The sequence below is a fragment of the Pygocentrus nattereri genome, chromosome 12 (genome assembly GCF_015220715.1).
Source record: "Pygocentrus nattereri isolate fPygNat1 chromosome 12, fPygNat1.pri, whole genome shotgun sequence".
Taxonomy (NCBI): domain Eukaryota; kingdom Metazoa; phylum Chordata; class Actinopteri; order Characiformes; family Serrasalmidae; genus Pygocentrus; species Pygocentrus nattereri.
The window spans coordinates 8,067,136-8,081,139 of record NC_051222.1 but is presented as its reverse complement, the minus strand read 5'-3'; the positions used below and the strand labels follow the sequence as shown (position 1 = coordinate 8,081,139).

Genomic DNA, 14,004 nt, shown 5'->3' with positions numbered 1-14,004 from the left:
TCAGAGCGGGAAGAGAGAAAGTATGCCAAGCATCCGCCCCCTTCCCTTTCCCAAATTCCAAAGCAGTCACCGACATGTGGCATGCAGACTGCAGGACATGTCGTTGAGTGCAGGTGCAGCACTGCAGATCTGAGATCAGGCAAACTTTCCATTCTGGTTGATAGAGCCAAATGTTGAACTGGGGGAACGCTGATTCTTGGTCTGAATGAGACAATGTAGCGCTTCAGGGTGGGTTACAACAATGCAACACCAGTGTGGTGGAACTGAACGCATAGCGGAAGGGAAGTTGAGAAACTCGAGTCATTAATTTTATATTAGCGAGTGTTTGTATGAGATTGTTTTCATAAAACGCGCTTGAGTACATGTGTGTATAAATATGCAAATGCCAGCCCACAGGCGTGCTAATTTATGAGCTTGTTCGCGTGTAGGCGTGTGCGTGGGCATATTTGTGTGTGTTTTTTTGTGTGAAAACTCACTGTTGGAGCCTATGGAGAGGTCCTGACTTTGGCCCAGGGCTGTGCTTCTGCTGGAGCTGTGTAGAGCCCAGCTGAGGTCAGCATCCGGGTCGTCGGTCCAACCACACAAACCCTGCTCAAAATCACACAGCACCGCTGGAGAGGGGGGAGAGGTGCTGGAGCCTGCAGGGCGAGAGAGATAGGAACAGGGTGAACGAGAGAGAGAATCGATGTTCCATCTAAAAATCAGTGGGAAAGATCTGGATGACCTCATGTCACTCATATCTTACACTCACATCAATATTTATCAGCTGCGTAGGTGAAAAGTCGGAAACAACCTAGCAGCACTGCAAGCTAACAGCCGAGCTAGCCTTCGCCAACCTTTGATTTCATCCTCTGGACTAAGAATAGGCAGGGTGAAAAGCAGAAGAACGATCTCTTCGCAACATAACTCGGTTCACTAAGCGTCGAGGTCCAGATCGATGAAAGAGTAAAGCGTCCGTGGTATTTACTCCAAGAGAGATGCCAAGCTATATAATTCATGAGGGTCAATAAGCCTAGAACTTTGATTCACACAGCATATCCGTTCAGATTTTCTTTAGATCCAGAACAAAACCACTTTTACACGTTTACAGTCGGTCATGGGTGGTAGACCACCGTAGATACATCTTCATTCAAATATTTCATATGGAATAATGAACAGCATTTGCAAACTGCCCAAGTCATCTGCTAAGCATCGCTGTTTGGGCTGGAATGCAGGGTCGGTTCTGCAGTTTAAGGTAGTCCATCGGGTAATTCGAACAGAGAAAAACAAACCGAATGTTTGTAATCATTCAGGAGATGTACAACTTGTTATTGATTCATTTTTACAAGCGTTTTACGTCATTTTATCTAAGCGCTAAATAATGTTAAGTTGTGCTATAACGACTTTTATAGTACCAGTGCTGCTCAAAGCTTTATGTACAGTCCTGATTAGTGATTTAGACCCTAGAAGTCACAGTTACTGCTAGAGGTAATAAAAGCATAGTGAAATTTGAGGAACATTTCATTAGAAGGCGTCCTACATCTGGACTTTGCAGCACATGTATAAGCATTGATTGACACATTTAGGAAGATATAGTATATTTGATTGTCATTAATCACAGTGTGGCATTAAGTATGACATAAGGGGTCTTAAAATGACATTTGTTCCATCTATAACACTGTTATGAACCATCATGGAACGTCCAAGGAGCAAGCACAGAAGTTATGAGGTAGAGGTCTATTCAAGAACATTATGCATCAGTTTTATACATTTTACATGAGTGCTTTAAAGAGTAAAAGTTGTTTTAAATGTGACTTTTAATTTAGACATTATGTTCGTGTTGATACGATGCCATTTCTTTCAAAAAACATTTGATATGTTTATAAATCTGTTATTCAATGCATGTTCTTATGCATGTGTTAGGAAGGCCTTTATATGCAGTCTTCAAATAGTGTTACAAACTTGTTTTGTCTCGTTTGTAAAATAAAACTACACTTTTGTCATGTTCTTTTGTCATTTCTTGACACTGGAAGCAATTGAAATAAGTCAGATGTGCCAATTCATAAATGCTTTATGATTCATATCATAAATATGCAATTAATTATATGTATGTTTCATAGTATGGCAAAACAACACTAATAACCCTAGACTTCTAAGGGTTAATTGACACAAGATGATTAGATAGACATTGTGTCTAGGAAACTCAACAGGTGCTACTCATTGGTTACTATAGTTCCAGATGCTGCAATAACACAATGTGGATTCATACTAGGTTCAGAAATTCGCCATTAGGCTTGACAAAGAACGCAAATAACTCCCAAGTAATGCTATAAACCAGAAGGTTTATAATTAATTGACTCACCAGAGCTGAGCTTGTGGGCAGTGCTGCTTTCCCCAAGTGGAGACCGAGTGGACGTGGACGTCTCAGCGGCAAGTGTAGACGTTTCTGTAGAACAAAGGCAGGGACACGTTTTGCGTTAGGGAGTCTGTTCCTGGCAAAGGCACGTCAAATATGTTAGCAATTACATTCAAAAAACACATCACTGTATGAATTCAATTACGCCACCTGTTTACATTCAATTAAACAGAGCAGAGTCAGCACATGCAGACGCTGTTACCTCAACATGAAACGTGACTGCAATTAATGTTGATGTGTTTTCTCTTGGCTCTTATTGTACTGATGAAAATACATTATAATAATTAACAGTCAAATTACATTTCCATTTTCTTGGAAAATGTATGTTATTCATATTAGTTGGATGCAAATGGAGATGGCTATAGGGCCATAAATGTCTAAACTCAAAAACTGAAGAAAGCACCTCTACAATAGCTCTAATTCCTGCCTGCGACAGTTTGGAAGTCTAGTGGTATATTAGCACTAAGCTAATAGTGATTAAACTGGATTTTTGGCTGCCCTAGATTGACTAAACAGCCTTGGCATAGAGCTCATGTTTCCATTCAGTGATGTTATCTAGGACCTCCAGAAGGCCCGGCATGATGATTCTTCTCCCAGAATTGGTTCTACCCAGTAGTCGGTGGTAAACCGGCTTGAATTCTTCTTCAGTGATGAGCTTTTTCATAACTGTTATAGTGGTATGCCACAAATGAGGGCAGATAACATGACGAACGAGCAGTGCTAACCATGCTAACATGTGTGGTTAATCGGCTGAGTCAGGAGTGTTTCAAAACAATGAATTTCCCATTCCGACTTCCCATTCTACCTTAAAAGGTGCAGCGGTTGCATTCTGGTGCCTGTACCTGCTACTTCATTAAAGTGGAATGGAAATGTGTGAATGAGAGGGAGGCAGGTGGAAAGGTGAAGATGCAAGGAGTAGAGGTCGTAAAGGTGGATGACTTCAAATATCTTGGGTCAACCATCCAGAGCAATGGACAGTGTAGAAAAGAGGTGAAGAAGTGCAGGATGGAGTGGGTGGAGACGGGTGTCAGGGCTCATGTGTGACAGAAGGATAGCAGCAAGAGTGAAAGGGAAGGTTTACAAGACAGTAGTGCGTCCTGCTATGATGTTTGGTTTGGAGACTGTGGCTCTGTCTAAAAGACAGGAGGCTGAGCTGGAGGTGGCGGAGATGAAGATGCTGAGATTTTCGTTGGGAGTGACAAGGATGGACAAGATTAGAAATGAGCAGATCAGAGGGACAGTGAAGGTGGAGCAGTTTGGAGATAAAGCCAGAGAGGCCAGGTTGAGATGGTTTGGACATGTGTTGAGGAGGAATAGTGGATATATTGGGCAAAGAAAGTTGGAGATGGAGCTGCCGGGTAGAAGAAGAAGAGGTAGACCTCAGAGAAGGTTTATGGATGTAGTGAAGGTGGACATGGAGATGGTTGGTGTGAAAGTAGAGGAGGCAACGGATAGGGCAAGATGGAGGCAGATGATCTGCTGTGGCGACCCCTAAAGGGAGCAGCCGAAAGAAGAAGAAGGAAAACTCAAACAAAAAAGCTGATGAATAAGAAGCAAATGTATTTCAGTGCCATTTTTGGTCAAACACTTATTACTACTACTAATTTGTAGAATAGAAATAGCTCAGATTTACATTGGTTAATAAAACGTGACGGGACACCACAGAATAATGAGTCACTGTTACCCTACAAAAATAGGTTTGTAGAAAAAACTCATAGATTGAGAAAAGGTGGTACAGTGCCGTGAATGTCTGTGGAAAATGTGGTGCCTAAGAGATGTTAATGACTGGAAAAAGGTCATACGGTCATACGGGTCTACCAGCAGTGGCAAATTCCCAGCCTACAGGAAATTCTCATCACATACCACAAGAAGACATTCGGACAAGACAATTTTCCATTGGCTTTCAAGAATCAAACCTGTTGTTTCCAAACAATGCTTAACAATAAAATGAAAATGGAAATAAAATGCATGGTTGCTGCCTTTTTGTTATCTTTATGGTCATCCAGGCTTCAAAAACGACACAATTCTCAAACTGTGAGAAACAAGCATCAGTAACTAATAACAGCTGAGAACATTTTATTCCCTTGGTTTTCTACTATCTGGCCACATGAGCAGTAGAACGACACCATAACAAGAACCAATATAACACTTTGTGTCATGGCACCAGTGTGATAGGTACTGTGCCCTCAAGATGGCAAACCAGACTAGCTTCGAGATCCTCAAATGGGAAAAGGAAAAAAAGCTGGACACACATACATAAATAGCCAGAGGACCCTCAACACTCCCTGCCATCCCCCCACCACCAAACTGACACAAATCACTTTTACACACTGCAGGAATTCTGGAGCCATAAGTCACACAGCAGAGAGAGAGGGATGGTGGAGGTGAAGTAGATCTCATTAAATTCTTGGTATGACATTGGTTGCAACTAGGCTACAAAATATTATCCTATACCCTGCAATCACTACGGAATATAACGCAATAGCACAGCAAACGAATAGAAAAGCTTTGCATTCTGAAAATTAGATTCATATTTCACTACACTGGAAGTTTGTCCATTCCTAATGGTGTCTGAAGATACAAGAGGGAATATTTAGGGCACTCCTACGATCCAACAATGCACTGCAATAAGGATACAAATTACATATGAACCACGACAGAAAATGCCCATAATGCAACACATAATGTATGTGATGAAATACGGCTACTCGACACAGCGAGTCAGTGACTTACGCCCTGCATAATGAAGTGCTGCACACTGTCAGTGACACTGTGACATAGGAAATAATGAGTGGGGGCCATTTCTGTTCCCTGTAATAGAGTTCTGTATAGTAGAGAACAGTAACTGGGGCCATTTCTGTTCCCTGTAATAGAGTTCTGTACAGTAGAGAACAGTAACTGGGGGCCATTTCTGTTCCCTGTAATAGAGTTCTGTATAGTAGAGAACAGTAACTGGGGGCCATTTCTGTTCCCTGTAATAGAGTTCTGTATAGTAGAGAACAGTAACTCTGGGCCATTTCTGTTCCCTGTAATAGAGTTCTGTACAGTAGAGAACAGTAACTGGGGGCCATTTCTGTTCCCTGTAATAGAGTTCTGTATAGTAGAGAACAGTAACTGGGGCCATTTCTGTTCCCTGTAATAGAGTTCTGTATAGTAGAGAACAGTAACTGGGGCCATTTCTGTTCCCTGTAATAGTGTTCTGTACAGTAGAGAACAGTAACTGGGGGCCATTTCTGTTCCCTGTAATAGAGTTGTGTATAGTAGAGAACAGTAACTGGGGCCATTTCTGTTCCCTGTAATAGAGTTCTGTATAGTAGAGAACAGTAACTGGGGCCATTTCTGTTCCCTGTAATAGAGTTCTGTACAGTAGAGAACAGTAACTGGGGGCCATGTCTGTTCCCTGTAATAGAGTTCTGTATAGTAGAGAACAGTAACTCTGGGCCATTTCTGTTCCCTGTAATAGAGTTCTGTACAGTAGAGAGCAGTAACTGGGGGCCATTTCTGTTCCCTGTAATAGAGTTCTGTACAGTAGAGAACAGTAACTGGGGGCCATTTCTGTTCCCTGTAATAGAGTTCTGTATAGTAGAGAACAGTAACTGGGGGCCATTTCTGTTCCCTCTAATAGAGTTCTGTACAGTAGAGAACAGTAACTGGGGGCCATTTCTGTTCCCTGTAATAGAGTTCTGTACAGTAGAGAACAGTAACTCTGGGCCATTTCTGTTCCCCGTAATAGAGTTCTGTACAGTAGAGAACAGTAACTGGGGGCCATTTCTGTTCCCTGTAATAGAGTTCTGTACAGTAGAGAACAGTAACTCTGGGCCATTTCTTTTCCCTGTAATAGAGTTCTGTACAGTAGAGAACAGTAACTGGGGGCCATTTCTGTTCCCTGTAATAGAGTTCTGTATAGTAGAGAACAGTAACTGGGGGCCATTTCTGTTCCCTGTAATAGAGTTCTGTATAGTAGAGAACAGTAACTGGGGGCCATTTCTGTTCCCTGTAATAGAGTTCTGTATAGTAGAGAACAGTAACTGGGGGCCATTTCTGTTCCCTGTAATAGAGTTCTGGATAGTAGAGAACAGTAACTGGGGGCCATTTCTGTTCCCTCTAATAGAGTTCTGTACAGTAGAGAACAGTAACTGGGGGCCATTTCTGTTCCCTGTAATAGAGTTCTGTATAGCAGGCAGTAGTGATCAGAGGCCATTTCTGTTCCCTGTAATAGAGTTCTGTATAGTAGAGAACAGTAACTCTGGGCCATTTCTGTTCCCTGTAATAGAGTTCTGTATAGTAGAGAACAGTAACTGGGGGCCATTTCTGTTCCCTGTAATAGAGTTCTGTATAGTAGAGAACAGTAACTCTGGGCCATTTCTGTTCCCTGTAATAGAGTTCTGTACAGTAGAGAACAGTAACTGGGGGCCATTTCTGTTCCCTGTAATAGAGTTCTGTACAGTAGAGAACAGTAACTCTGGGCCATTTCTGTTCCCTGTAATAGAGTTCTGTACAGTAGAGAACAGTAACTGGGGGCCATTTCTGTTCCCTGTAATAGAGTTCTGTATAGTAGAGAACAGTAACTGGGGGCCATTTCTGTTCCCTGTAATAGAGTTCTGTATAGTAGAGAACAGTAACTGGGGGCCATTTCTGTTCCCTGTAATAGAGTTCTGTATAGTAGAGAACAGTAACTGGGGGCCATTTCTGTTCCCTGTAATAGAGTTCTGTATAGTAGAGAACAGTAACTGGGGGCTATTTCTGTTCCCTGTATTAGAGTTCTGTGCAGTAGAGAACAGTAACTGGGGGCCATTTCTGTTCCCTCTAATAGAGTTCTGTATAGTAGAGAACAGTAACTGGGGGCCATTTCTGTTCCCTGTAATAGAGTTCTGTACAGTAGAGAACAGTAATTGGGGGCCATTTCTGTTCCCTGTAATAGAGTTCTGTACAGTAGAGAGCAGTAACTGGGGGCCATTTCTGTTCCCTGTAATAGAGTTCTGTATAGTAGAGAACAGTAACTGGGGGCCATTTCTGTTCCCTGTAATAGAGTTCTGTATAGTAGAGAACAGTAACTGGGGGCCATTTCTGTTCCCTGTAATAGAGTTCTGTACAGTAGAGAACAGTAACTGGGGGCCATTTCTGTTCCCTGTAATAGAGTTCTGTATAGTAGAGAACAGTAACTGGGGGCCATTTCTGTTCCCTGTAATAGAGTTCTGGATAGTAGAGAACAGTAACTCTGGGCCATTTCTGTTCCCTGTAATAGAGTTCTGTATAGTAGAGAACAGTAACTGGGGGCCATTTCTTTTCCCTGTAATAGAGTTCTGTACAGTAGAGAACAGTAACTCTGGGCCATTTCTGTTCCCTGTAATAGAGTTCTGTATAGTAGAGAACAGTAACTGGGGGCCATTTCTGTTCCCTGTAATAGAGTTCTGGATAGTAGAGAACAGTAACTGGGGGCCATTTCTGTTCCCTGTAATAGAGTTCTGTACAGTAGAGAACAGTAACTCTGGGCCATTTCTGTTCCCTGTAATAGAGTTCTATATAGTAGAGAACAGTAACTGGGGGCCATTTCTGTTCCCTGTAATAGAGTTCTGTATAGTAGAGAACAGTAACTCGGGACCATTTCTGTTCCCTGTAATAGAGTTCTGTATAGTAGAGAACAGTAACTGGGGGCCATTTCTGTTCCCTGTAATAGAGTTCTGTATAGTAGAGAACAGTAACTGGGGGCCATTTCTGTTCCCTGTAATAGAGTTCTGTATAGTAGAGAACAGTAACTGGGGGCCATTTCTGTTCCCTGTAATAGAGTTCTGTATAGTAGTGAACAGTAACTGGGGGCCATTTCTGTTCCCTGTAATAGAGTTCTGTATAGTAGTGAACAGTAACTGGGGGCCATTTCTGTTCCCTGTAATAGAGTTCTGTACAGTAGAGAACAGTAACTGGGGGCCATTTCTGTTCCCTGTAATAAAGTTCTGTACAGTAGAGAGCAGTAACTGGGGGCCATTTCTGTTCCCTGTAATAGAGTTCTATATAGTAGAGAACAGTAACTGGGGGCCATTTCTGTTCCCTGTAATAAAGTTCTGTACAGTAGAGAACAGTAACTGGGGGCCATTTCTGTTCCCTGTAATAGAGTTCTGGATAGTAGAGAACAGTAACTCGGGACAATTTCTGTTCCCTGTAATAGAGTTCTGTACAGTAGAGAACAGTAACTGGGGGCCATTTCTGTTCCCTGTAATAGAGTTCTGTACAGTAGAGAACAGTAACTCTGGGCCATTTCTGTTCCCTGTAATAGAGTTCTGTACAGTAGAGAGCAGTAACTGGGGGCCATTTCTGTTCCCTGTAATAGAGTTCTGTATAGTAGAGAACAGTAACTGGGGGCCATTTCTGTTCCCTCTTATAGAGTTCTGTACAGTAGAGAACAGTAACTGGGGGCCATTTCTGTTCCCTCTTATAGAGTTCTGTACAGTAGAGAACAGTAACTGGGGGCCATTTCTGTTCCCTGTAATAAAGTTCTGTACAGTAGAGAACAGTAACTGGGGGCCATTTCTGTTCCCTGTAATAGAGTTCTGTATAGTAGAGAACAGTAACTGGGGGCCATTTCTGTTCCCTCTAATAGAGTTCTGTATAGTAGAGAACAGTAACTGGGGGCCATTTCTGTTCCCTGTAATAGAGTTCTGTACAGTAGAGAACAGTAACTGGGGGCCATTTCTGTTCCCTGTAATAAAGTTCTGTACAGTAGAGAACAGTAACTGGGGGCCATTTCTGTTCCCTGTAATAGAGTTCTGTACAGTAGAGAACAGTAACTGGGGGCCATTTCTGTTCCCTGTAATAGAGTTCTGTATAGTAGAGAACAGTAACTGGGGGCCATTTCTGTTCCCTGTAATAGAGTTCTGGATAGTAGAGAACAGTAACTGGGGGCCATTTCTGTTCCCTGTAATAGAGTTCTGTACAGTAGAGAACAGTAACTCTGGGCCATTTCTGTCCCCTGTAATAGAGTTCTGTACAGTAGAGAACAGTAACTGGGGGCCATTTCTGTTCCCTCTAATAGAGTTCTGTACAGTAGAGAGCAGTAACTCTGGGCCATTTCTGTCCCCTGTAATAGAGTTCTGTATAGTAGAGAACAGTAACTGGGGGCCATTTCTGTTCCCTGTAATAGAGTTCTGTATAGTAGAGAACAGTAACTGGGGGCCATTTCTGTTCCCTGTAATAGAGTTCTGGATAGTAGAGAACAGTAACTGGGGGCCATTTCTGTTCCCTGTAATAGAGTTCTGGATAGTAGAGAACAGTAACTCGGGACAATTTCTGTTCCCTGTAATAGAGTTCTGTACAGTAGAGAACAGTAATTGGGGGCCATTTCTGTTCCCTGTAATAAAGTTCTGTACAGTAGAGAACAGTAACTGGGGGCCATTTCTGTTCCCTGTAATAGAGTTCTGGATAGTAGAGAACAGTAACTCGGGACAATTTCTGTTCCCTGTAATAGAGTTCTGTACAGTAGAGAACAGTAACTGGGGGCCATTTCTGTTCCCTGTAATAGAGTTCTGTACAGTAGAGAACAGTAACTCTGGGCCATTTCTGTTCCCTGTAATAGAGTTCTGTATAGCAGGCAGTAGTGATCAGAGGCCATTTCTGTTCCCTGTAATAGAGTTCTGTATAGCAGGCAGTAGTGATCAGAGGCCATCTGTGTTCCCTGTAATAGAGTTCTGTATAGCAGGCAGTAGTGATCAGAGGCCATCTGTGTTCCCTGTAATAGAGTTCTGTATAGTAGGCAGTAGTGATCAGAGGCCATCTGTGTTCCCTGTAATAGAGTTCTGTATAGCAGGCAGTAGTGATCAGAGGCCATCTGTGTTCCCTGTAATAGAGTTCTGTATAGCAGGCAGTAGTGATCAGAGGCCATCTGTGTTCCCTGTAATAGAGTTCTGTATAGCAGGCAGTAGTGATCAGAGGCCATCTGTGTTCCCTGTAATAGAGTTCTGTATAGCAGGCAGTAGTGATCAGAGGCCATCTGTGTTCCCTGTAATAGAGTTCTGTATAGCAGGCAGTAGTGATCAGAGGCCATCTGTGTTCCCTGTAATAGAGTTCTGTATAGCAGGCAGTAGTGATCAGAGGCCATCTGTGTTCCCTGTAATAGAGTTCTGTATAGCAGGCAGTAGTGATCAGAGGCCATCTGTGTTCCCTGTAATAGAGTTCTGTATAGTAGGCAGTAGTGATCAGAGGCCATCTGTGTTCCCTGTAATAGAGTTCTGTATAGCAGGCAGTAGTGATCAGAGGCCATCTGTGTTCCCTGTATTAGAGTTTTAGATAGTAGGGTATAGAGATTAGGGGACAGGGTTGCTCTGGTTGCTGCATGAAATAATGAGCACGTGAGTAAAACCCCTGCCATGGAAATCAATCGGAGCACAAAGCCGGTAGTTCTGACAGTCATGAAAAGCGGTCCACAGCTGGAGCTGCTCATCACTATAACACCATGGCCTTTTCGGAGGCAATTAGCCAGCTAATGTCACTTCCTCCTCTCTCTAACTACCTCCACTGTCTCTCTGTCTCCTTCTCTCCTTGTTTGTTCTAGTTGGCCTTACGGCTCTTAGTGCTTACCATATCATTGTAATTGCTTTGTCTGTGTTCAGTTCTGCTGGGAAGAAGGCAAAAGTTAAAGTAATAGTTTGGGAAAAAGAAATCTAATGCCGCACACAGAAGTGGGAAGCCGCGGCTCTGAATTACGTCACTTTTGTCTGCCGCGGGTTTGAGCTACAAAGTGAGAAAAACATGCCTCAATGAAAGCGAGTGTTGCTAGCAAAGTATGCTAGCGAATGTTAGTGATAATGGCTATAATTTAATGATGCGCTGAAGTGTTCGTCGCGCTTCCAAGTTTTTTGCTTTAGTCCGCGTTATTTCCACCGTTTTGCTTCTTCCTCCAAACATAGCTGACTTTAGCTCCTGGTTTTGCAGGCTAACACACAACAGAAGCTAAAACCAAGCTGTTTAGCTACTCAACAACTACGAAAGATTTACTAACACTTTCAAACTGTAATTGGGTTACATTTACGGCATTTGGCAGACACTCTTATCCAGAGTGACTTACAATTTGATCAGTTTTTTACACAGGGAGGCCAAGGTGGTGTTAGGAGTCTTGCCCAAGGACTCTTATTGGTATAGTGTAGGGTGCTGCCCTGGTGGGGGACTGAACCCCAGTCTACAGCGTAGAAGGCAGAGGTGTTACCCACTACACTTACCAACCACTTTACCAATTACCCCTGGCAAGAGTGTCATGATTTAGGCTGCATTCGGCATAATGCTAATCAGTGCACATAAGCTTCCACTGCCTGTTAGCTATACTAGCCTCTGTGCAAAGCTAAAGAAGCAAATTATGGGTCAAATCATCACTGGAACAAAACCTCATATCTACAGTACTGTCATTTTACAGAAGAAGGAAAGGAACCATCTTAACTTGCAGTGGACGTTAATGTAAGATTGTTTTCCAGGTATTTTTGGACCATGTCTGTGGATCCATTCTCCGTGAAATTTTAACACAGTGCAAAGGGGAACGCACATTTTCAAATGATCTAAAAATGTAAAAAAGAAAATGACAAAAGTGGAGAAAAAAAGAAAAACAGCAGAGAAATATTGGGTCTAACTTTATCTGGCTAGTCCACTAGGTTATCTATAGACGTTCAATTATTAACAAACTATCTGGTGAAACGTTGTTGATTTTAAAAAGTGGTGGGGTTAGGATTAGGACTTGGACCAGGGTTATGGGTTGAGGTTAAGGTTCGGGTTAGGAGCCAATTATGGAGAAAATTATGGTTCATTTAGTAGATGTTTATTTATAATTCAGTATCTACAAAGCATCTAAAGTGGACTGTGTCCAAATACATCGTTACAAAATATTGGTACGCAAGTGTACTTGTAAGTTCAAACACACATACAGGGACATAGACGCATGTGCACTGCTGCATTAAGATGCTCTGTCAGTGTGTGAAGGTCAGCTTATCTCCCAGAGTAATGACTTTGACCTTTTTGGGATGTGGCGGCAACGTAAGCACTACAAGACATGGTGAAGGCCGAGGATGGCGCCACTTTAAACTGGCCCTTCGCGAGTGAACGTGTGTGTGTGTGTTTTCATCTAATGCATTAGATGTTCTCCGCAAAAACAAAACATTGATTTTGGACTAGAATAGATTCTACTATTGCAGCATTAAAGGAATGCTGCAGTGTTTTTCAACCTAATCTCTCTGCCATGCATCTGTAATCTTTATTGTGCCATCAGTTCTCATGGACAGCAAATGGAATGCATTATTCTGTAACAGAAATCCTGTTTACTCAAAACACATTTACAACAGAAGCTAAAGTTTCTGAGTGTAAATAAGTTAAAACATCCTCTACAGAGAAAACACTTAAAATGTGCTGTTTTTCTGCAGCTTTCAGTGCACGGTTTCTGTGTATTTGCTGAGCTTAACATATATGAAAAAGTAAAACATACGACATAAAATATGACATAACTTTTGCACAGGCCTTATTTTACATTTATTTGCTCCAATGTGTTCAATTAAGCAGTTAACTCAACTCTAATCGTTCATTAAAATGTGCACAATTGTGTAAATCTACAAAGAAAGACAAAAATAGCAACCACCTGGGAAAGTAGGAGTCCAAACAATATTAATGGCTCCTATCATTAATTAATATATATTCACATTTATTTACAGCAGACATATAAGCTATATCTCCACATCGAACAAACATAAGAATAGCAACCACCTGGGAAAGTAGGGGTCCAAAGACTATACGGTTTCCACCATTATTTAACATATATTTGCATTTATTTATAACAGACATATACGATATAACTTCACAATGAACAAAGACAGGAATAGTAACCACCTGGGAAAGTAGGGGTCCAAACACTATTTAGCGGTTCCATCATTAATAAATATACATTCATATTAATTTATAATAGACACACAAGCTACAACTTTACAACCATCAAAAAACAAAATAGCAACCACCTGGGAAAGTAGGTAACAAATTACAAACGTGAAAATGCTGATCATGATGAGATGGGGTTACATGGGAGGTGTCAGGAGAGGGTGGAGCCAGGAACAGAACCCTGTGACATCACTTTAAGAGAAGAGGGTGTAAATATAACTCGTAAGTTGTTTGTAAATCAAAATGGTTTATTATCTTAAAAAGTTATGTTATGGTATTAACCCCTTACCAAACCCAGCCGAGGTTATTCTATAACCTAAGAATAGCTACTTTAGTTTGCAATTTTCAATTTTCAAAGTTCCTGTAGTTACTGAATAATAGGCCTTTTGTATAAATGATACTTTAATCCCATAAACGGGGAAATTCCACCTCCACATTTAACCCATCCGTGAAGTGAAACACCACATACACACTAGTGAGCACACACACACACTAGGGGGCAGTGAGCACACTTGCCTGGAATGGTGGGCAGCGGGGCCAGGGGAGCAGTTGGGGGTTAGGTGTCTTGCTCAAGGACACCTCAGTCATGGACTGTCGACGCTGGTGATCGAACCGGCAACCTTCCGGTCACAGGGCCAGTTCCCTAACCTCCAGCCCACGACTGCCCCCAATGGTATGTAATAAGTCTGGGATTTTAAGGGGTTCATTTGTGA

The 14,004-nt window shown here is 42.1% G+C and overlaps 1 protein-coding gene across 2 annotated transcripts in view; it reads right to left on the bottom strand.

Annotated features, from left to right (window-relative positions):
- The window catches only part of nrp2a (neuropilin 2a), a 110,405-nt gene that overhangs the window by 19,945 nt on the left and 76,456 nt on the right, over positions 1–14,004 (bottom strand). For both annotated transcript variants that reach the window (XM_017714024.2, XM_017714022.2), the window contains exons 11-12: positions 2,342–2,425; positions 477–638 (exon numbers count right to left, since the gene is read on the bottom strand). In XM_017714024.2, coding sequence (XP_017569513.1) covers positions 477–638; positions 2,342–2,425 — 246 coding nt within the window. The remainder of the gene's footprint in view (positions 1–476; positions 639–2,341; positions 2,426–14,004) is intronic.